Raw genomic sequence first — 22,391 nt, 5'->3', positions numbered from 1 at the left:
AGATTTTAGGTATTCCTCCGCTATACATTTATGCACTGAATTAAAAAATAATATTTTACATAGTTTTCAAATTCAATTAAAATGAGAGATTTTAGTTAAAAATCGGAAACAAATACACCAATACAATCAACCGTGTGATACTAATACGCGAAGAGTGTGCGAGGAAATGACACGCTATTGATGTCCCGCTTTAGTTCGCTACGCGGGAACATGAGAAATCCACATGTCCGCAGTTGTATTTTGATTTAGACCATCGATACCTACGACCTGTGCTGTGTGTGTGCCAGCCGCCAGCCGCTAGCCAGTCGGAAGCGGACCGTTGTTAGATGTGGACCCCTCGCACGTTTTTTTAGCATCTGCCGATGGTTTTTTCATGTTTTCAGCAATTAGCACAGTAAGGGAAAGGTTATTGCGATTTGATAGAAAGCTGAAACGCGCCTAGAATCAGATTTAACGGGCACCTTTTAAATGACAAAAAAACAAAATGGCTTTGAACGGCCGTTTGATGACAATGTTACATTTGAGTTTTTGCGAAACAACTTGGCCTTAGATTATGCAACACTTTTACAAAAATCTGGGGTAAAATAAGTAGAGATAAGTAGGACTCGGTTAGTAGGCATATTTTATTTTAAAATTTGGTCCCTAACAAGGAGGGCCATTAATGTAGCACAATCATCGCAGTTGGGTGATTGTTAGTTATTTGTGAATGAATTGATAATAATATGTTTGGTGCACTTTCTTAAGCAACAACTGTTGTTGCCTATAATAATCTGACTGACCTCTGACCCCACAGCAGCTACTGGCAGTACGCACTGAACGTCAGCCTGGAGGATGTGGTGTACGTGCACTGCCACCAGGGAGAGGGGGGCGGGGGCACCGTGGTACTGGTGGGGCAAGACGGGGTACAACGCCCGCCCATACACTTTCCCAAAGGTATGTTCAAAACACTTATCCTTGTGTCTTGCTGTGACTGAAAACAACTATATATATTATTTCTGATTTTAATGTACGTAGGTAAAAACACATATAAAGCTGTATTTTTTTTAATTGGTCCTCATTTTAAAATGTCTAATGAGAAAAACAGTTTAAAATAAAACTTCAGCAAAGCTGGTTAGTAACCAAGGTTTGTAAAAAATATATTTAACAAGGTTGGCACATACAGGCACTTTTTGGAAAAAAACACAAGCTTCTAAGGTAGATCGAAGATCAGTTGGAGTCCGAAAGGAATGATATCTTTCACTTTTCAATAGATATAAAATATTATTTTTGGTAAATCTAAGTTAATTTCCTCGCACTTATGTTTGTACATCGAGTCGAATTTAAGGCTATAAAATGTTGTTGTTCTTGAACAGCAAAAATGTGGTAATCAGTAGTGATTATCACTTAGCTTGTGATGAAAAAGAGTTTGGGCTATTTCAGTATGCGAAGGGGAAGGAAATGGAGAAGCGGAAGGCGGGGAAGTACCCGGATATTCATATATGGTTACCAAATACGGCTAAAGCCATTTCAAGCAAAGCTTTAATTCTCAATGGTGGTCTGTGCTGAGAGTATCTACACCATGTACTACTGTTTATTTATATACAATTTTTCTCAACCCTTTCTCTGTCATATCCCTCATTATATCATTTCCCTGTCATTGTCATGATAGTTTGCTAAATGAGACTTTCAATTTAAAAATTTGAATGTCTTCAAAGGCAATATGTACAAGGCGCTAATAAATGACCTCACTTTTACATCATCAACGCATAAGTTAAACTCCAAATATTCCTGGGATATTTCCCTTTTATCCAAACATTAGTTTTATTATAATAATTTCAGGGTGCGGCAGAGAGGATGGACGTTTTTGAGATGGGTAGTACTCTCCCCCTCGGGGGTGCCGGTTGACTCGTTAGTTCCTAGCATTGTTTTACCAGTTGTCGTCATGGAGCCGTGGACGGTGGAGCACCGCGTTTTCGCCTATGATTGTTTCGTCTGAAATAATGAGTCAGTCACCGTCGTACAGCGTGAGTTTCGTCGCCACTTCAATATTCATCGGAAACGAGCTGTTCCCTCTCGAAACACCATCCTTCGTTGGGTTGAATCACTTCGCAGGCGTGGTGAACTGATCAACAGAAGACCAAGAGGAGCTCCGCGAACAATTCGAATTCCTGAAAATGTTGAACGCGTTCGACAAGCCTTTCTTCGCAGTCCGACTTGATCTGCCCGGAAATATGCTGCTGCACTTCGCCTCAGTGATCGTTCGTAAGGCGAATTTTGCATATGGATCTCCGCTTTCACCCCTATAAATTGGCCACTGTGCAACAGTTACAGCCCGGAGATTATGCACAACGAATGAACTTCGCACGTGAGATGGAAGCACTGATCGATCAAAATGAGAACCTCATTTTGTTCATGAGTGACGAAGCCCACTTTCACCTAAACAACATGGTTAACAAGCAGAATTTACGTTATTGGGCTAATGAAAATCCGCAACAGTTACACGAAAGACCGCTGCACAGTAGCCCGGAGTGAAAGAGGTCGAAAAAATTATTTCTTCGAATTTCAAAAACCCTATATCATTTAATGTTGCTGTAGATAAATAGCTGTTGAAAAATATTTTTTATTTTTTTTTGACATATGATCTTCAGGTGGCGCAGAGGACCTGAAATTTTGAAAAAATGATCGATTCTAGAAATTTAAAAAAAATTTAAAACAAAATTATTATTATATTTAACATTATTATTTGCATTAAAATATAAGGAACATTATGAAAATATATACTTTTTAATCATTTCAGCCTTCAGTCATGTCGTATGCGTATGGGGTAGCTCCCTGAATTCCAGAGGAAAAGTGTAATTTTGTTTCGAATTTCGGCATTTCTTTTCTCGATTTTATTCTTGCTCGAATATATCCATCGCGTGCTGTTCTTCCGCAAACAGCCAAGCTAGCTTCAGTGACCAGCTTTACACCTCTTTCGAAAGCCTGTGTGTGACAGGGAAAATTTTCAATCCGGATATTTATATCTTCGCTCATAATTTTGTCCCATAATTCACTGTCACCGTATTTTTTTTGTGAATGGTGGCTCGAATATTTTTTCTGTCTTCCAGTTTATCAAATCATAATAATCGTTGGCTTCGAAGTTTAGTTTTGGAGTCAAGAATGTCCTTACATTGTTCTCCTTTGCATTTTGTCGGGCTTTAAGAATTGTTCTTACTGCTAATTCTTTTATATGCTGTCTTTCGTCTTGTAGCATCGCTAATAAAATATTTTCAGAATGAGCGAAGAAAGAGTTCCTATTTAAATAGGAGCGTCTTTTTATCATACTAAGCACATGTTTCGGACCATCTTTACATGAAGTTTTTGTTTTTATGGTGAACCATATTGGCGCATACACTTTTATCACCAACGTAGCAATCTCAACCAGACTATGAGTTGGAAACTTTGTTGCTACATATAGTCTCAATATTCTATTTGCATAGGTTAGCCAACGAGAGTGTGCCAGCTTTCCTGGTTGCTTATTAGCCAAATCAGTTTTTACGCTGCCTTGTGTTACAGCTTGACAAATTTCATATAGATATTTTTGATCATTGCTTAGAATTTTCACGTCGATATCGGGTAAGACTTAATTTTATCAAATTTCACCACAGGGAGGTCTTCACAGTGCTGTAACATCTTGTCAATGACTCCTGCGAACTATTGGGACCTGAAGTACTGCCATCCAAAGTATTAAAAAGATGACGCAGTTGTAATTCGTTGGCATGCAACAAACATATAAACCAGTGTAATGGTCTATTTTAATGTCTTTCAATCAATGCGTTTGTTCCATTCTTGAAGCCCGTGTTTACAGCCGTTCCATCGCATCCAATGGCTACAATGGTTGATAAATCTCCGAAGTGCAAATTTAAAAATTCTACAATTGAATCCTCAATAGAATTAGCGGTTCCAGAAGGAGGCGCGACGTGGCCAATGTACTGAGAATCTGGCTCGGAGAACAAAACAATATGTTCTTCAGTAATGGTTCTCCTGTGGTACTTGTTATCATGTTTTTCCTGCATAATGGTCTTGTCTTTCCGAACATCAAAATATAACCCACTTATTTTACCGTCACAACTCCCGAAGCTCGAAATCTGCCTTCTTTGCAACTCTTCTCGAACTTTTCGGCGCTCGCGTCGTAATTTACTTCTATCTATTACTTTTGAGAAATCTTGTTTACAAATAAAACCAATATCTTGAAGAACTGCACTGGCAATGGTTGATGCTGATCTGTCGGAGACACCAGTCCTGTCACAGGCAGTGGCAAGATTTTTTAATCGATGCCTCATCTGATTTGTTTGTGATTTCGATGTGGATGGGGTGGAGTATGCCGGAAAAAGTGTATAAAAGTCTGGATCTTGATTGCTGTCTGATAATCTTACACTTTCATCCGAGGTCTCTGAAGTCTCTGGTGAGGGGCTCAGAGGTTTCTCAACAGTCTTTTTTAGAAAGTAATTTATTTTGCCTCATCAGTCGTAATTGCCTACGCTCCAAAGCCTTGGTTGCCACTTTATCTTTTGAGCCGATATACATACATTTTGCGTCTACTTCTCTGATCTTGCAAGAATTCTAGCTCCTTCTTGGGTATTTTCACTAAACATTTACAAAAATCGACACAAATGCACTTGCAAACAGCAATATCAAAGAGATTTTTGGTTGCATCTTCATAAAATTCAGTTTTCTTTTTAGGTACTCGACATTTTATTTATTTATTTATTTATTTATTTATTAAACGCCATAAAAGGCTTTTACAGTAATGTGAAACATGGGATTATAAGTACACAGTTCAGGGCTGTCAGAGACTTGACAATTAGAAATAGCATTTTTCATTAAAATAATACATCCACAAGCAGTTTTTATTGATGCTATACATATACATTTCACATATATGTATATATGTGGAATGTATATGTATAGAACACCATATATATGTTACACATAAAGAAGAACACAACAGTCAGTATGATGCAGTACAAACAGACATTTAACATTTCACAAACATATCAATTACATTCATAACCAAGTATTTTTGCCTTGATGCAAGACGGTGAGGTTTTGAAAATATTTCTTTAAGCATTTGTACTTGTGATAATACCGGGTTAGTTTAGTTACAATTTGACGTTCAGTTACAATAGGAATAGACGCTTTATTCCACAACGTAATTAGATCAATTGCAATTATTTCACATATATCTTTCACAGAAGGATCTTTTCCATTTGATAACCACTGCAAGTCATTCTAATCCACAAATAATACTTTATTACATCCGAATAAGTTGGCAACACATTGTCTTTTAATTTTTCTGGGCCACCAAACATAGAACACATTGAATTTTTTCTTGTTTTAGGCATATTTCAAAGAAATCACAATCAAGTTTTAGCAGTTGTTCCAACGAACGTTTACTCCGCGCTAATGTCTGTTAATTAATGATTGACTGCAGCTGTTGTTACGCACAATAGTGTCAAAGGGTGGGGAGAAGAGGGGTAAGTTAGATGGCTAAAACTAAAATACATTTCGTGACGTTTAAGCTGGATTAGATGATGTGCTTGTTTACTAACAAAATCTGAAAAAACACATTTTTTTGTAGAACTTTAGGGTCAGTGCGCCACCTGAAGATGAAGTTGGAATTTGATGATATTTTGTGTACTTTATAGGGTACTACCAAGGCACCCATTGGTAATATAGGAAAAACGAAATTTGAAAAAAAGTTTTTTCACTCCGCCCTACTGCACAGCCCAAAAGTAACGGTTTGGTGCACTGTATCGCAAACTTGCATCATTGGTCCTTACTTCTTCGAAGACGGTAATGGTTGTGCTGTTACCGTGGTCTCAGAGCGCTACGTCGAAATGATCACCAACTTCTTTTTCCCTGAATTATGACGGTGACGTGTTTCAATCCTACGTGTGTGGTTCCAGCAGGATGGGGCGACCACCCACACAGCCAGAGCATCAATGGACGTTATTCGCCCTCTCTTCCCTGGTCGCCTTATTTCCAGGTTTGGCGATATTAATTGGCCTCCTCGGTCCCCAGATTTATCAATATGCGATTTTTTCTTATGGGGACACCTCAAGGCTAGAGTATATACGAGAATAAGCCCTGAACTCTGGAGGAATTGAAGGACGCAATTCGCGTAGAAGTCGCCCAAGTTGAGAGAGCGATGTTGGAGAGAGTCTACGCGAACTTCCAAGAACGCCTCCAGCACTGCATCAACGATTTCGGTCACCACATGCCTAATGTGATTTTCCACACTTGACTGTCTCAAATGCTATTTCCTCGCGAACCTGATTCCATCAATAAATTTGTTTTTGAGAAAAAATTAACTATTTTATGATTTTCTTAAAACCGTCCGTCCTCTCTGCCGCACCCTGTACTTTAATATTACCAACGAATTATTCTGACTGACAAACTAGCAAGGAAAGGGGTGAAAGCACCACTTGTAGGATCCGAACCGGCCGTATGAGTAGCAGCTTGCAACACAAAATTACATATTGATAGGTGGGTCAAATCCCAGCACCGCAAAGAATGGGAGAAGGCACCTGGAATAAAAAATGAAAGTACTCATAAAAGGACCAGACCCTAGACAAACCAAGAAATTACTCGATATGGACAGCTATGTACTCGCTGAGGGAACTGGTAGGAATACTAACGGGACACTGCCATCTCAGGAGACACATGCAGATATTGGGAGTGGAAAACACCAATAGATGCAGGAAATGTGAAGAAGATGAAGAGACTCCAATTTACTTATGGTGCCAATGTCCTGCCCTGGTGGGAACTAGGCTTAGATACCTGGGGAGACATACAGTAGAACCAGAAGACATAGCCACATACACAATAACAACCCTGGTGAACTTTATTAAAGGGACTGGGTTGTTGTTAAAGGTTGAGGTAAAATGGGAGATAGCACAATGGGCCTATGGTCTAAGTTCTCACGAGAACTACGTGTAAACCGTCTTAAAAAAAAAAAAAACCATTATAAATATAAATATGTCGCCTGAAACCACTTGTACTGCAGTAAATTCAAATCTCCCGATGGAAATTAAGCTTCTAGCTACGTCACGATTTTCTAGCCAATCACCGCTCTACCCCTGGGATGAGCTAACCTTGCTAAATACGTTCTCTACGAATCTTCGTAGTAACTACTGGTATTATTTCCATATCATTTGGTCGGTGGCTGAGTTTTCCTTAGATTTTGTAAACTTTTACATATGACTACCATTCTTAATATTAATGATTTTTTTTTAAAAACAAATTTCGATTCAATTTAATGAGAGTGAGAAACGACCATTTAAGTTGTCGGAGATGGAAAATACATAGTGCAAATTCAATAGCTATTTCGTATATAAAACAAATATTTGTTTTTGGTAATTACATGTGTGGTAGTCATAAATAAAATAGGCAACAACACGATTATAATAATTAGTATTTTCTTAAGTTGTGCATTTAATCATGGTGAATTTTAGGTGGTCACTTACTGGCATTCCTGAGCTGCCTGGAGACTGGACTTCTGCCTCACGGACAGCTGGATCCACCACTCTGGTCGCAAAGGGGCACCGGGAAGGTAAGCCATCAAACCAATGCAATAATATGCCAAATAAGCAAAAAAAAAAGAAATTCATAGTGGATGTGGTTTCTTTAGCCTTGCTCCACTCATTAGCATATTCCTGGTCTTCACAGTTTTTCTTGTGTTAGTCCAAGCGATGACCGTAGAATAACTTAACCACTAAGTTACCTCAACCAAATGTACTGGACATTAACAGCAAAAACGATTAGTAGAAGAAATGCGTCCTGTCAAAATTCTACTCAGAAGGAATCCTGGAAAGGGACCACTTCCAGTCTCATTTCTGTGAACAAAATAACAATGTCTAAAACTAATGGCAAAAGTTGACAGCTAATTAGTTATTAAAAAAATTCATTCTGCCAACTTTAGTACCCATTTTGTTGAGGTAACTTACTGGTTAGGCTATCCTACAGTCATCGCTTGGACTGTATGCGACAAGGCGTTGGCATTTTAACCCTCAGAATCTGTTAAAATGGTTCATAGTGACCTTTTTCCTTCTGGTCTCCAGTTAAGTGAGATGCCCGGCCCATTTCTATTTCAATGACCCTAGCACAGTGTAAATAGGTGATAATTTGGAGAGTTAAAATGCTTTGATGGTGATCTAGTCACCAATCAACCAAAAGGTCGCTTTAACCCATAGTAAAACATTAAACCGTGCACACATACCATTGATACATCAATGCTACCTACATATAAACATTTTTCTTGGAATTACACCTGTCGCATATCTCCGGTTGGAGAAAGTAGGCCCAACACTTTCAATTTCTTTTTGTAGGTATTGCCCCGCGGCCGCCCCAGGCGTCGTCCCCTGCCCATCGTCAGCGAGGGCGGCAGCACCTCCATCGATGACCCAGAGACGGAGAACAACTACATATCCAACAGCAACAATGACAATCAGGCCACCGACTACGTGTTCCGCATTGTCAACAACAACATCAACCATCAGGAGTACGGCAAGTATGGTAAGTTTTCGTTGGTCAGATACTTAATCTAGTAGCGGCATTACATACCTACATAATACATTGTCTAAATGTATCAAAAGATCTAAAAGATTACTGAAAAGTCGCTGGAAGTCTGGAAATTTTATGAGACATCTCTCAGGTTATCAAGAGATCCCTGGAGAATCTTGTTAGATTTTTAAGGAATCCTTGGGAAGTCCTTGGCTAGAAGATATTACTTTAAAACAATAATAATAATGTTGGTGATGGTATTGTTTGCAGTCTCCCGCCACTCCTTAATGGAACGCAGCCCGGCTTCTCCGCGTGCCCCCCGCAAACCCCTGGGCTCCGCATCCACTACAGGCAGCTCCGACAGCTCCAGCATGTCCCTGGACGCGCACCCGCCCCCGCTGGCCAGCCCACTGCCACAGGATGCTCAGGTGACACCTTTTAAAAATAATAAATATGCTCTCAATGGGTCAGTGTCCTTTCACTTGGAATTCTTTCCACATGGCCAGCCCATCGCTATTTTCGAGACACACAGAATCTAATAATGGTTTCATGCTCAATCACTGTCACTGTTCATTTTAGTAACATCCATTTTCTTGCAAAAGTCCAATTTGTTTTTTTTTTCATTTTTGGTTAGACATTACTTTTCACATCAGTAGGTAGGTAACCTCTGATCTTATTTTAATTTTTTATTTTATTTATTTATTTATACGCCCATTGGGCTTTTACATGAACAGTTTTCTGTAGTATTTTCGACCCAAGTACCTTAAACATTTAGTTTTTACCTAAATCCCTGAAACGTTTCGTTTTTATTTGGTGTGTGGAGAATATGTATACAAAGAAAGGTTGAGGACAACACGTCTGTTTGAGATCAAGATTGTTTATTGACTGATTGGTTAGAGCATGTAGCTAGTGAGTTTGGTGGGTGCGATGTCACACTGACTGCACAGGTATGAAATCATCTTTTTCCAGCTATGAACTTTCCCTGGCTATCATTAACGGATGAATGACTATTGCAGCCTGTGCAGCAGACAGCCTCCATCGCCCTGGTGTGCAGCACTATGCGGCGGCAGATCATCTCCCGCGCCTTCTACGGCTGGCTGGCCTACTGTCGCCATCTCTCCACCGTGCGCACCCACCTCTCTGGACTGGTCAATACTAACATCGTACCTTCAGGTGAGAAGCTGTTATTATCACCATTTACCAATAACAAGGCCACAAAATTGGCTAGTGGACAGAACCTCATGATTACCTGTATTAACTACATAAGGCTGTGTCCCGACGGGTTTGGGATTCCAACTATTGGAAGGTATGTAATTTAGGATTGTAAGGTCAGTTGGAAGAACATTTACACTATCGGTTTTTGCCGTGCGGCTGGTTTCCCATGTGGACTGTCGTTACATCGTGTTGTAGCGACTCGCTGCACTGCTACTCCATTTTAACGGTCAATTAATATTGCATGCGACTTGTTCCATTTAGCTAAAAAATTGCAGAGAGTGGTCGCCTGTGACTGACAGTTTTCACAGTCGATTTTTGTCGCCCACCACTTGCAATCTGTCGCTGGATGGTAAAAGTCAAAAGCTAGTCTACTTTGGTGCTTGTGTTTTCAGTCACCTGAGACCTGCCGAATCAACAATTAACATGGCCGATTTCGGTCTCACTAATGATAAACAATTAATTTATTTGGGAATGAAGTGGTTAACTTACATTCCATTTTTGCAGATGGCGCATCTGGAGGTCTTACCAAGGAGAAGTGGGAGGCCATGACGGATGAGGCGGGAGTAGTGGCCAATGGACTGGAGATCTACAGGCTTACCTACTACGGAGGGGTGGACCACGAGATTAGGAAGGAAGTCTGGCCTTATCTGTTGGGATATTACAAGTATGTAACTGTCTGTACAGTTCCCGTAAGCACTCGGGTCATGTTTCATCGTGTTCCTTTATCATTCCAGTCCCTTTAATATAGTTCACCAGGGATGTTGTTGAGTGTTGAGCCTTCTTCCTATCGAAATAATGACAACTTGGATGACACAGTCTTTCTTCATAGTCATTTTCCTTTGTACTTCCAACATCTGTATTAATCTGTAATTAACAGCTTCCTTTGTGAATTGCTATCCATATTGAGTAGTTTCCTGGCTCTTTTGGTGTAAACGCGATAACCTTATTAACAATTACAAAAGCGCTACTAAGTGTAAATTAACTAATAAAAAACAAACTCGTATGCAAAAGAATAATATTTGTCAAACACAATCCTGATTCTTATTGTTATTAATGTTGTTGTCTGTGCAATTTAGCAAATACTTCTCTCATTCTTGATTCTCTCATTTAGAGATTTCTTTATTTTTTTAAATTTTGTGTATGAATTATTGTCAGATTTGGGTCCACCGCTGAAGAAAGAAAGGAGCAGGACCTGACGGACAGGCGAAGGTACGAGACCACCATGTCTGAGTGGCTCGCTGTGGAGGCCATCGTCAGGCAGAGGGACAGGGAGGCCACGGCCGCCTCCATAGCCCGGCTGGCAGAGCCCAAAGCCAATGCTGAGAATAACCATGAGGTAGCTTCTTTTAATTCTGATGTTGTTTATATTATTCATTTTACAGAACGCATTCTCTCCTTGATTTTATTTTAAGCTCCATTCTGATCCAAGATTTGGAAAACACAAAAAGATGTGGAATGTGTTAATATTATCTATTAATAACATGAACGTATGTGTTTAAGGTTTCTGAAGACAACAGTTTTATATCAGATGATGACAATCCACCAGTCATATCTCCCGACCAGAGCGAAACTCAGGACGCATCTCACCTTGAAAAATGTGACGAAGAACACTCGTCACAATGCAATGACTCCTCCACCACAAGGAAAACCATAGCACTAGTCATAGAGTCATCTGTAGACGAAAATGTAGACATGCCTGAAGAAACGCAGGAAGAAATGGAAGTAGAAAGGGTTGAAGAATCATCTAAAACAAATGGCTTTGAAAGAGACGACATCACAGAACAGAACCAGTCAGAAATCAGAAAGATTGCTGAAAGCATGGCGAGGATCAATGGACATGTTAATGGTGGCATTGAAGATGACGCCATGCCCGTCTGTGATGAAGATAATTTTGGTAAAGACATAGCCGTAACTGTGCAGAATCATACCAGTGTCATTGTTACAAATCCTTCGGTTGATATTGTGTCTGGTGCATCACCTCTTGGACATCTGAGTGGTTAGTATACATTTATATTTGTTGACATTAAACAGTCACAGCGATAAATTCTTAATCATGCTACATACTTGTAAATGGTATTTACATGTGTGTATTATATCATAATTTTGTAATACCTATTCTATATTATTCTAGAAAATGTCAGTCCATCGAAATCTCCCCTGGGTGCTCTTGAGGAAGAACGGAACTCGGCGTGCACTTCTTTCGACACTCTAGACTGTCCCCTCGCATCACAAGAGGCTAATAAGGAGGGCCCCCGGTCCAACTGCGTCTCTCCAGCCAGCTCTAATGGAGGGGTTTATAGTGTAAGAACTAAAATTCTAGAGTTCTTAACTTTCATTCAATTGTTCTAATCTCTGGATTTCCACAGCCTTAGGACCTCTTTTATTTTTTTTTATTACAAAAGAGTACCTTTCTAAATATTGGTCTACTACTACAACAATTTTTCATTTTTATTTTTATTTTTATTTTATTTTTTTATTTTAAATACATAAACGGCTATACTGCCTTTTATAAATAAACATATAATAGAGTACAAAGTAAGAAAAATAATATTATTACATTATAGTAGTTTTAAACTTAAAAATAACATACAATTATTTTGTGTATCACAACCAAAAATAACAAAAAAAGAACAATGAGAAATATCATCATTTCATTTCAACATGTCCATATTGCGTATATAAAATTACATTATGGAAAAATAATTTTTGAGTGCATGTTTATATTGCACTAATTTTAAGAAATAAATGTCGCCGATGTTGGCATGTTCATTTCCCAATATGTGTAATCGACTGATTGGTGAGTAATAATGTGATAATGTATGTGTATTATTATAGTAGAACGGTAGAGTCAGTCTATTGTTAGCGCGACCAGGGCAATGAAATCGTATTAGTTCTATTAAATCAGGGGATATCCAGGACCGAGTGAATTATTTTATATAATATTAATAGATCACAGATTTTTCTGCGATCTGATAAATTTACGAGATTAGTCCAGTTCAATAACAAATTATAGTCCACGGATTCTCTTGGAATACCTAATTTAAAATTAATATACCTAAGGAATCTATGCTGGACTTTTTCAATCGCTTGAATATGGATATTGTAATGTGGAGCCCAAATCGTAGAGTTATATTCCAAAATGCTTCTCACTAGCGTTATGTATAAAATGCGAATAGTATCAATGTTACAAAATTGTTTGGTTATTCTAATAATAAATCCTAAAATCTTCATTGATCTCTTAATAATATTAGTTACATGGCTAATAAATGTAAGTTTTGAGTTGAAAATAATACCTAGATCATTTATTGTTTCTACTGAGTTTAATATAATTTTGTCAAGATTGTATTCATAAATTGTCGGTTTCTTTATTTTATAAAATCTTATTATTTGACATTTACTAATGTTAAGTGCCAGTTTATTGCATATACACCAATTAAACAAGTTGTTTAAATTTTTTTGTAAAATTATGCAATCTGATATATTTTTAATTTTTTTACATAATTTTAAATCATCAGCAAATAACAGGATATCAACATCGGAAAAAACGTCTACAATGTCATTAATAAATAAAATAAACAGTATTGGTCCTAAATGGGAGCCCTGTGGCACACCACAAGTGGCAGAAAAGGCATCCGATATTACGTCATTTAACTTTACAAAAAGTTGCCTATTTGTTAAATAACTCTCTACCCATTTAAGAAAGTTCCCGGTTATACCCATACTCCTTTATTTATTTATCAATATTTTATGACAAACTTTATCGAACGCCTTGCTGAAGTCAGTATATATCGAATCGACTTGACATTTATCTGCAAAGGCATTCGCTATAAAGTTTTCATATATTTGTAGATTTGTCAGAGTTGATCTATTCTTCATGAAACCGTGTTGAAACCTTGTTATAATCCCATTTAATTTAAAACTAATTTTATCCAAAATAATTTTTTCAAATAATTTTGGAATAGTTGACTGTATACACACAGGTCTATAGTTGCGTATATCGCATTTGTCACCTTTTTTAAATATGGGTGTGATGTAACTATTTTTCCATGCAATTGGAAAATATCCCGATGACAATGACATATTAAAAATTAAATAGAGGGGATACGACAAGGCATGTATACAGTGTTTCAATAGAATTGGTGGTATTTTGTCAGGACCCGAACTTTTTTTAATATCTAATTTGTTAATATGGGTTTTAATTTCATTTATATCTATGTGAATGTTAGAAATTTGTAAATTGATGTTAGATGAAAAAAAAAGGAATTTCACTATTATCAATTGTGTTGTCATATACATCTTTAAAAAATGAAGCAAATAAATTAACAATAGTTTCTGCATTATTTCCATTTATGCCGTTATAATACATGCTAGCAGGTATATCTATTTCATTTCTTTTTAATGACTTTGAGTACTTCCATAAAGTGTTGATGTCGTTATTTGCAATTGAATTTTCCACATTATTTAAGTATTCTTTGTAACATTTTTTAGAAAGATCGTTACATTGGCGTCGAATTGAATTGAATTGAATATAATCTTTAATTGATTTAGAATTTTTGTACTCTTTATGTATTTTCTTCTTCAATAGAGTCAAGTCAATTAAATCTTTATTGAACCACTGAGGGAAAACATTATTTTAACATTTAATGTAAGGCACATTTTTTTCTATGATATTGTGAATTATTTTATAGAATACGTTGATATTTTCGTTAATATTTTCTTGTTTTAAAAAAGTCCAATCAGTAGCATTTAAGCATTCATTAATATGATTAAAATCAGCTTTATTAAAATTGTGAAGTGATTTTTTGCACTGTAGATTTGGTATTTTATTTAGTGATACGCTAATATTTAATGGAGGATGATAGTTATCTACAGGTAATATTATTTCACTTGATTTTACTACAGTTACTGAAGTATCACTTGAAAATACCAAGTCCAGTATTTTGTTATTACAATTTTCAATTTTATTTAATTGTGTTATATTTATAAAATTTGACATGCTTATAACTTCTTTGTTTAAAGTTGACAAGCCAGCGTTTTCTATACCTGTCAATTCCATAAAGTTTTGATTCCAAATGATGTTCGGAAGATTAAAATCGATTTTGCAATGTATTATAAAACCTGTACCTGTCGAACGCAACATGGTGTGTTATCGTTACAAAAGTATGTTTAATGCAACATGGTGTGTTGTCGTTACAAAAGTATGTTCAACACAACATGGTGTATTGTCGTTACAAAAGTATTTTGTACTGGCTCTTTCAATGGACCTTATCTGTTCTATGATTGGTTACAGATCGAGTTGCTAGAGAACTTTGGACTGAATCTCCACCGAATAGACAAGGATGTGCAGCGATGCGACAGGAACTACTGGTATTTTACTGGAGATAATTTAGACAAATTGAGGAATGTTATGAGCACGTAAGTTGACAATTACAATACATGTAAAAAAGAAATCCTTTATCAAATATGGTCTATTCTAAATATTGTTACCTGTATATCACACATATATCATCATCAGCACTACACTACTCCCAGGGTGGGATTTGACCTCCTCCACAAACATTCTTCAGTGGCTGCGATTCCTCGCCGTTCACCTCTAGTCCTCCGTCCTTCATCTCCCATTCCAATCCTCTTCCACACAGTCTGTCCACCTCTTCCTCGATCTGCCTCTTGATCACTTCCACTTGGTCATAATTTTCAGTGTCCTATCATATGATATTCTTTTTCACGTCCAACCCATCGCAGTCTTCGGAACCTAGAAAATCTTACAATGGTCTCATGCTACATAAAATTTTCGATTTGATTCACCTTTATATCCAGTAACATCTGTTTTCCAGAGAAGATACAAAGTTTTTTCTTAATTTTATGCTCAAAAACAGCTTGGATTCATCATTTTGCGTTAGGCGCCATGACTCAAAACCGTAGGTAACAATTGCTTTTATATTCTTATACTGGTTTATAACTACAGTAAAAAAAGTTCACAATATACTATCATGCGGTAAATATCACGTAAGGTCAGAACAGTGAATAACTTGACTTATTTCCATGCCGTTTGTTTGGTTAAAACGGTCTTAAACCAGACTCGAGGCCGTCTTTACCACACCAATGTTGAACGGGCGTGTAAGATCATCTAATTAGTAAGACGGTATATATAGTAAATGTATATATTCTTTTTTAAATTTCCAGCTTTTTTTGTTCAATCATTGATCCAGTCTGTTTATTGTTTTGAATGCGAGTTGCTTGGTGAATGATAATCCAATGGTTATGTTTTACAGTTATGTATGGGAGCATATGGAGGCGGGCTACATGCAGGGAATGTGCGACCTGGCTGCCCCGCTGCTGGTGCTGCTGGACGACGAGGCGGCCGCCTACTCCGCCTTCTGCTGCCTCATGTCTCGCATGCTAGACAACTTCCCTGCAGGTGGTGCCATGGATGCCCACTTTGCCAACATGAGGTAGGAACTCAAACCATTCAACAGCTTCCGTCTACAGCAGTTGTGTATGGGAGAACATGAAGGCGGGCTACATGTTACATGTTGGCCACTCCGCTGCTGGTGCTTCTGGATGATGAGGCTGCCGTCTACTTCACCTTCTGATGCCTCATGCCTCATTTTAGTTCACCTAAGTTTCATGCTTAATCTTCCCATTACTGTGCAAAAAAATACCTTTGTTTTCTCTCATATGTCATAGGAAGGACTTTGATCTCACCTGCATTTTCAAGATTATTAAAAGTACGATTGAATCACCTACTTTGTTGCAACTCATCCTTTCCAATATCCCTTTCCTTAGACTCAGATTGGCCAGACTTGTCAACTCTTGATTTTTTTGGTGTAAGGCTTAATGATTTTTGTCAGTCATTACGCAAGTAATATTTTGTATTAATGTGACAAAACGTTGTTCCTGTCTTGACTTGACATTATCTTTAATGTTTTTGTGCCCATTTTTGTAACATTTCTTCTTGTATAAACTTTGTATAGTATGTTATATGTTGTAATTGGATATGGTCTATGGTATGTAAATTTTTACATGGCGTTACCATAGGAGTTTTGGTTCTTTGATTAAAGGTTATCTGAGGTAAAACAAATAAAACCCATAGTGCATCATAACTTTAGCTGCCGATTTTGTATTATTTGTCAGGTCATTAATCCAAATCCTGGACTGCGAGATGTACGAGCTGATGCACGCGCACGGTGACTATACGCACTTCTACTTCTGCTACCGCTGGTTCCTGCTGGACTTCAAGCGCGAGCTGCTCTACCAGGATGTATTTTCCGCCTGGGAGATGATCTGGGCCGCGCGCCACATCAGTTCCTCCCATATGGTGCTGTTCCTTGCCCTCGCCCTGCTCGAGTCCTACAGGGACATCATCCTGTCCAACAGCATGGACTTTACCGATATCATCAAATTCTTCAATGGTAAGATTTTACTTTTTCAACAATATAATAATATCTACTCTTTGGCACCCGACCGGTTAATAACCGAAAGGATATATGCATTAGGTTCCTAATAAGGCGTCGCAGGTTCAATCCTCTATGAATCCTCTGCTAATGACGATTCAAGTACCTTGACGACTACCATCATCCATCTGCGTGGAGGTTCTTACACAGGCACAAGTTGCTGACATTTGTAACAACAATGGATGATGATTACTTTTAATTTGTCAGACTTTTGTAACAATGTGTGTGCTTTACATCAGTATCCTAGGAATAAAACGAAGAATGACAGGATATAAAAATGGCAGCTGTAGCAACTGTTTGGTTGTAAGTGAGGTTATGAAAGCATTCTAGTAACAATGATTGGTGGCGACACGGGTCTCACTTTGAGTAGATTCGTACAGTGTACGGATTGTGCTGATTGTTTGTTATAATATAATGAGGTTGGGATATATTATTTTACAGAAATGGCGGAACGTCACAATGCTCCGTCAGTTTTATCATTGGCGAGAGACCTGGTCCTTCAGCTGCAAACCCTGATAGAAAATAAATAAACTACACATCAATTCATTTGGTGCAATAGAAAATTTTCCAAAATCCTAATAATTATTGATCTCAAAATCATTAAATTCAATGACAGAGGATAGCAGATATTTTTATGTAGAGAATAAAAGAAGTCTAACTGCGAAACTTCCTTTGAATGATGAATTTATCGAAACGATACATGTTTTGTTAAGACAACGAGCATTTGTTTACTGAGCACTGAGAGATAGGAGAAATTATTCTAGTTACAAACAAGTCATTTTGACTTATTATAATATATAGTCACATTTCTTTGCAGATGTAAATCTCTATGAAGTAGTTCAGAATTTTAAGCTAATTAGAATTTAGCAACATTCTTAATTAATTTCTGGAAAAAGATAGATGCTGATTGTCCGATTTTAAAAAATGTAGAAAAGCTCTGTGCCATAATCAATATCCTAAAAAAATTCTATAGTACACACAAATCTCCTGCTTCTAAAAATGAAAAGACAAACGAAAGTTAAATAAAAAACTATTTCAGTCTTTTATATTTATTTTCAATGTTCATTTACAAAGGCAAAAAATATTGTCATTGATATAGAAATGTTTATTTTATATAGGATATTTATTTTTCCTTATTACATTATTTCCAACCATTCTGAAAACCTTCCTATAACCTATTTCCTTCTAATCTATCTGTCGAAACACATTCATAATATTTTGAAAAATCTGCTATGAAAATAGCTACCCATTTTTCGTAACAATATTATCCATTTATTTTTAATTTAGTAGTTAAAATATCAGTTTAAATAATATTCAATACATATATTATGTAAAAGATATCGAATTTTAAAAACATTATAATCATAGTAATATGTAAAGCCTTTTTGTGAGGCTTCTATTTTTTGCTTGCTTCAATTTGTAGGTAATATATTAGATACAATTATTTATACATAGTATTTTAGGGGTACGAAATTAAATAAATACATCAGGAAGAATGCCATCACGATTTACAAATCTTTGGCAAATTGTGCAAAAAGCCAAATTTGAAAATTAAAAATCATTAATATGTTTGTAGTTAGAACATTTTCGAAATACATTATGTTTTATGGGATAAAGTATTTGATATGTACATGGTTTAGGTAGGTCTCCATTCAGCAGCAAATTAAAGATGGCGTTGGCAAAATGATTGTCCATAGATGACATTTCTATTTATAATGATATAATTTAACATTTATCCAACTGACAACTCATTTTATCTAAACTAATTATTGCTGTCTAATAATAGAATAGATCTTCCTTAAGATATTCAATCAATATTTACATAATCTTTCTCCATCGACTGGAAAACTAATACACATATCAATAATAAAATCCTTAAAAGGGAAAATTTATAAAAGAAAAATTGAGCTTTTTAAAAATTTCTATCGATCGCCAAATCCTTACCATTCACTTGAAATATTTACCAACATTGAAATAAAATTTTCACCCTTTTATTTAGTTTGTAAATAAAAAAATATCATTTCTATTTTATAAACGCTTATTTCATTCGTAATAAAATTACTATAAGCCAACTGTGAATATATATTTAAAAAAAATATATCTATCTTATTCTACACAATAAATATATTTTTTATCAACTTTACTCTACAGAATATTTTAAAATTAGATGAAACGCATCAAGAATATATTGGCGATTGACAAAGCTGATTATATTACAACCTGCTAAAATTATTTTTCTGTGAGGAAATTATTTAATGTACATTATTTAATTTACGTTTAAATTTTATCTGCTGTTTGTATGTGTAATTTTAAGTAAATTTAAAAAGGGGTGAGTCCAAGAGATTGATCTGGCTGGTACAGATCTGTGTTGTAAAATAAACAATCTTTAACATTATAGTGATGTATGGGTGTAACATCTCTCATCTTACTGATGATTAGACAAAAAATATTTTTAAATGTTATTTGAAAAAAAAAATGTGGAATATATATATATAATTCAGCTTACAACAAAAATTCACATACATGGGATATTTCAAATTCCATCACATGGGATGTTCCAATTTCCACATTTAATGAGCATCAAATTCACCATCAGCCTCAGAATGCGTTTTTGATATTTCAACAGTTTCTGTCTCTACCATTCAGCTTATATTTATTGTGATCAGTTGTCAAGCAAATGCTATAATGAAGTGATTTCAGATTTTCACCGCCAAAAGTAATATCGTGATAAATTTTCGGGTTATGTGGGTGTGATAGAAAGCTAGGTTTTATGAAGAATTTCAGGAAATTTCAGTTAGGATGTGCGCCGTACCAATTTCCTGAAAATCTTCATGCAAAAAACTGATCTTAGAAAAAAAAAAAAAACACTTTCGGCTAAATTAACATCAAAAATGCCATTATTTTTTAATATTAGCAATCTAATACACCCAAAAATCATGAGCGCCCCTGGTTAATTTATGCCTTTTTGAACTTCCTTCCTTTTTAGTTAATGTTTCAGACAGCGTTACAGTGTCCCCATCATCAGGTATCGTTCTGGCCTTACTTGTAATAGTTGCATACTAAATATAGGTACATACCTTACTAGGTACAATCTGTACCAGGTACATACTGTACTAGGTACATACTGTACTAGGTACATACTGTACTAGCAGTTATACATATAATATGCCCATGATAACCTAAAAATCAATCACGCTTCATGCTGTGTAATGCATATCAGCTGATCACAATTTGATAAAAATCTGAAATGGACCAAGGCGTCAGCGTTTAACGAGGAGCATTCAAATGTAAAAAATTCAATATGGTGCTGACTTATGATTTGATGGTCAGCAAATGTGACGAGGTAATCGTACCTACAAATTTTTCTGAAACTTGTAAAACCAAATCACGGTGGTGTCTCGGAGAACAGTTGGTTTTACCGCTGTAGTTCTTTTTTTGCACTTGCGTTTTTTTTTAGCCTAATCTGGTTATTTGGTTGTAAGCCGACGATACATATGTAAAATTGTGTGATTTTGTCGTCAATTTACTGATAATTTCCAAAGTAGCATTTTAAGATAAATCAGAATATCAAAAAAATATTTGAATGTAGGTGAAGTATGTGGTAAGTTTGTTTCAGGACAGAGAAGTGTTATTCTCTAAGTTCACACTGCCTGCCTCTTTGGGACAAGGCCTGAGGCGAATGCGTATTTGAATGTAAGTGAAGTATGTGGTAAGTTTGTGACAGGACAAAGAAGTGTTACTCTCTCAGTACACAGCGCCTGCCTCTTTGGGACAAGGCCTGACGGTATGTATATTTGAATGTAAGTGAAGCATGTGGTAAGTTTGTGTCAGGACAGAGAAGTGTTACTCTCTAAAGTTCACACTGCCTGCCTCTTTGGGACAAGGCCTGACGGTATGTATATTTTCAATATGAAATAATGTTTTCTATGTTATTCAATTTTGTTCTTCAAAACATAATATGTATTTTTTTTTAGCGCTATTTTTATATGTAACTAACCATATTTTTTGCAAAGAATCAAATAATATGCATTTGATGAGAAAAGCATATATATAACATTATGTATATTTGTTGGATGTGGCGACTTAACTTTTTAACCCGTAGGGACCGTAGTAGAGCCAAGAAACTACACTAAATAAAAAGATTTTTTTGTTAAAGCCAACACAAGAAGACCATATTTGATAAAGTGAAATTTTTATTTTTGTCTTTAACTAAACCCAGTAGAGGTAATATCCAAAGGCAAAATGAATGTATAAGGACGACACTGCAATTGCAGTGCTCCGGTCTCTAGGGGTTAAACATGCTATATAAATCTGTAAAAGAACTCTACACAAAGAAATATTAAATGTGATTTGAGGTTAAAAGGATTAATTAAGTTATCCAATTTCGTGCAATTGAATTCTTTTGCTTGGAATTGAATACGCTTGATTATTATAATTATGAATCTATTTGCCAAAATAATTTAAGAAGTTGTATGATATTTTATTCTGAAAAAATCATTTATCTATTAATGTATTTAAATTTATACTACGCATATAAGTTTATTTTATTTGGTTTTTCCTGACATAGGTACTTAAGATATTAAAAAGTTGAAATATCATAAAAATACCTTTTATCTGTGTCATAAAATTTCAAAGATATAAAATAAATATTATCAGTGTTTAATTAGACTTTTATTGTAGCATTTAATATCTGCAAATAATATGTTCATAGATATGAATAATTAAAACATTTAAAAATTTTCACTTATTTTTTAATTCGTTATTTATTTTGTACATGTTTTCATTTCATCTTATGTTTACATAATAGTATACATATATCTACAAAAAGTATATTTCACACAATAACTAAATATCAAAGATAATGTTCATTAACTTTAACTGTACAATTCAACATAAAAGAGATAATGTTCACTAACTTTACTGTACAATTCAATATAAAAAAAGATAATGTTTATTAACTTTACTGTACAATTCGAGATAATATTCATTAACTTTACTGTACAATTCAATATAAAAAAAAGATACTTTACTGTACAATTCAATATAAAAAAAGATAATGTTTATTAACTTTACTGTACAATTCGAGATAATATTCATTAACTTTACTGTACAATTCAATATAAAAAATATTGAGCATTAATTTCTTTGATTTATACGCAAACTAACAAAATTAATTAATTTAAATTGAATTCTATCTAA

The 22,391-nt window shown here is 35.7% G+C and overlaps 1 protein-coding gene across 1 annotated transcript in view; it reads left to right on the top strand.

Moving 5' to 3' along the window:
• LOC149412894 (small G protein signaling modulator 2-like) overlaps window positions 1-21,759 on the top strand; it is a 195,544-nt gene extending 173,785 nt beyond the window's left edge. Inside the window, exons 8-20 of the mRNA XM_089644864.1 lie at window positions 794-933; window positions 7,476-7,573; window positions 8,349-8,535; window positions 8,794-8,951; window positions 9,540-9,696; window positions 10,243-10,402; window positions 10,894-11,074; window positions 11,239-11,734; window positions 11,870-12,039; window positions 15,029-15,153; window positions 16,011-16,190; window positions 16,873-17,150; window positions 17,634-21,759. Coding sequence (XP_089500990.1) covers window positions 794-933; window positions 7,476-7,573; window positions 8,349-8,535; window positions 8,794-8,951; window positions 9,540-9,696; window positions 10,243-10,402; window positions 10,894-11,074; window positions 11,239-11,734; window positions 11,870-12,039; window positions 15,029-15,153; window positions 16,011-16,190; window positions 16,873-17,150; window positions 17,634-17,722 — 2,419 coding nt within the window. The 3' untranslated portion in view covers window positions 17,723-21,759. The remainder of the gene's footprint in view (window positions 1-793; window positions 934-7,475; window positions 7,574-8,348; window positions 8,536-8,793; window positions 8,952-9,539; window positions 9,697-10,242; window positions 10,403-10,893; window positions 11,075-11,238; window positions 11,735-11,869; window positions 12,040-15,028; window positions 15,154-16,010; window positions 16,191-16,872; window positions 17,151-17,633) is intronic.
• The last annotated feature ends 632 nt before the right edge of the window (window positions 21,760-22,391 follow it).

Source organism: Hesperophylax consimilis, chromosome 22 (genome assembly GCF_061612785.1).
Source record: "Hesperophylax consimilis isolate HC1 chromosome 22, BYU_Hcon_1.0, whole genome shotgun sequence".
Classification (NCBI taxonomy): Eukaryota; Metazoa; Arthropoda; class Insecta; order Trichoptera; family Limnephilidae; genus Hesperophylax; species Hesperophylax consimilis.
Note: the sequence above shows the minus strand (reverse complement) of the source record. Positions and strands in the feature narration are given on the sequence as shown.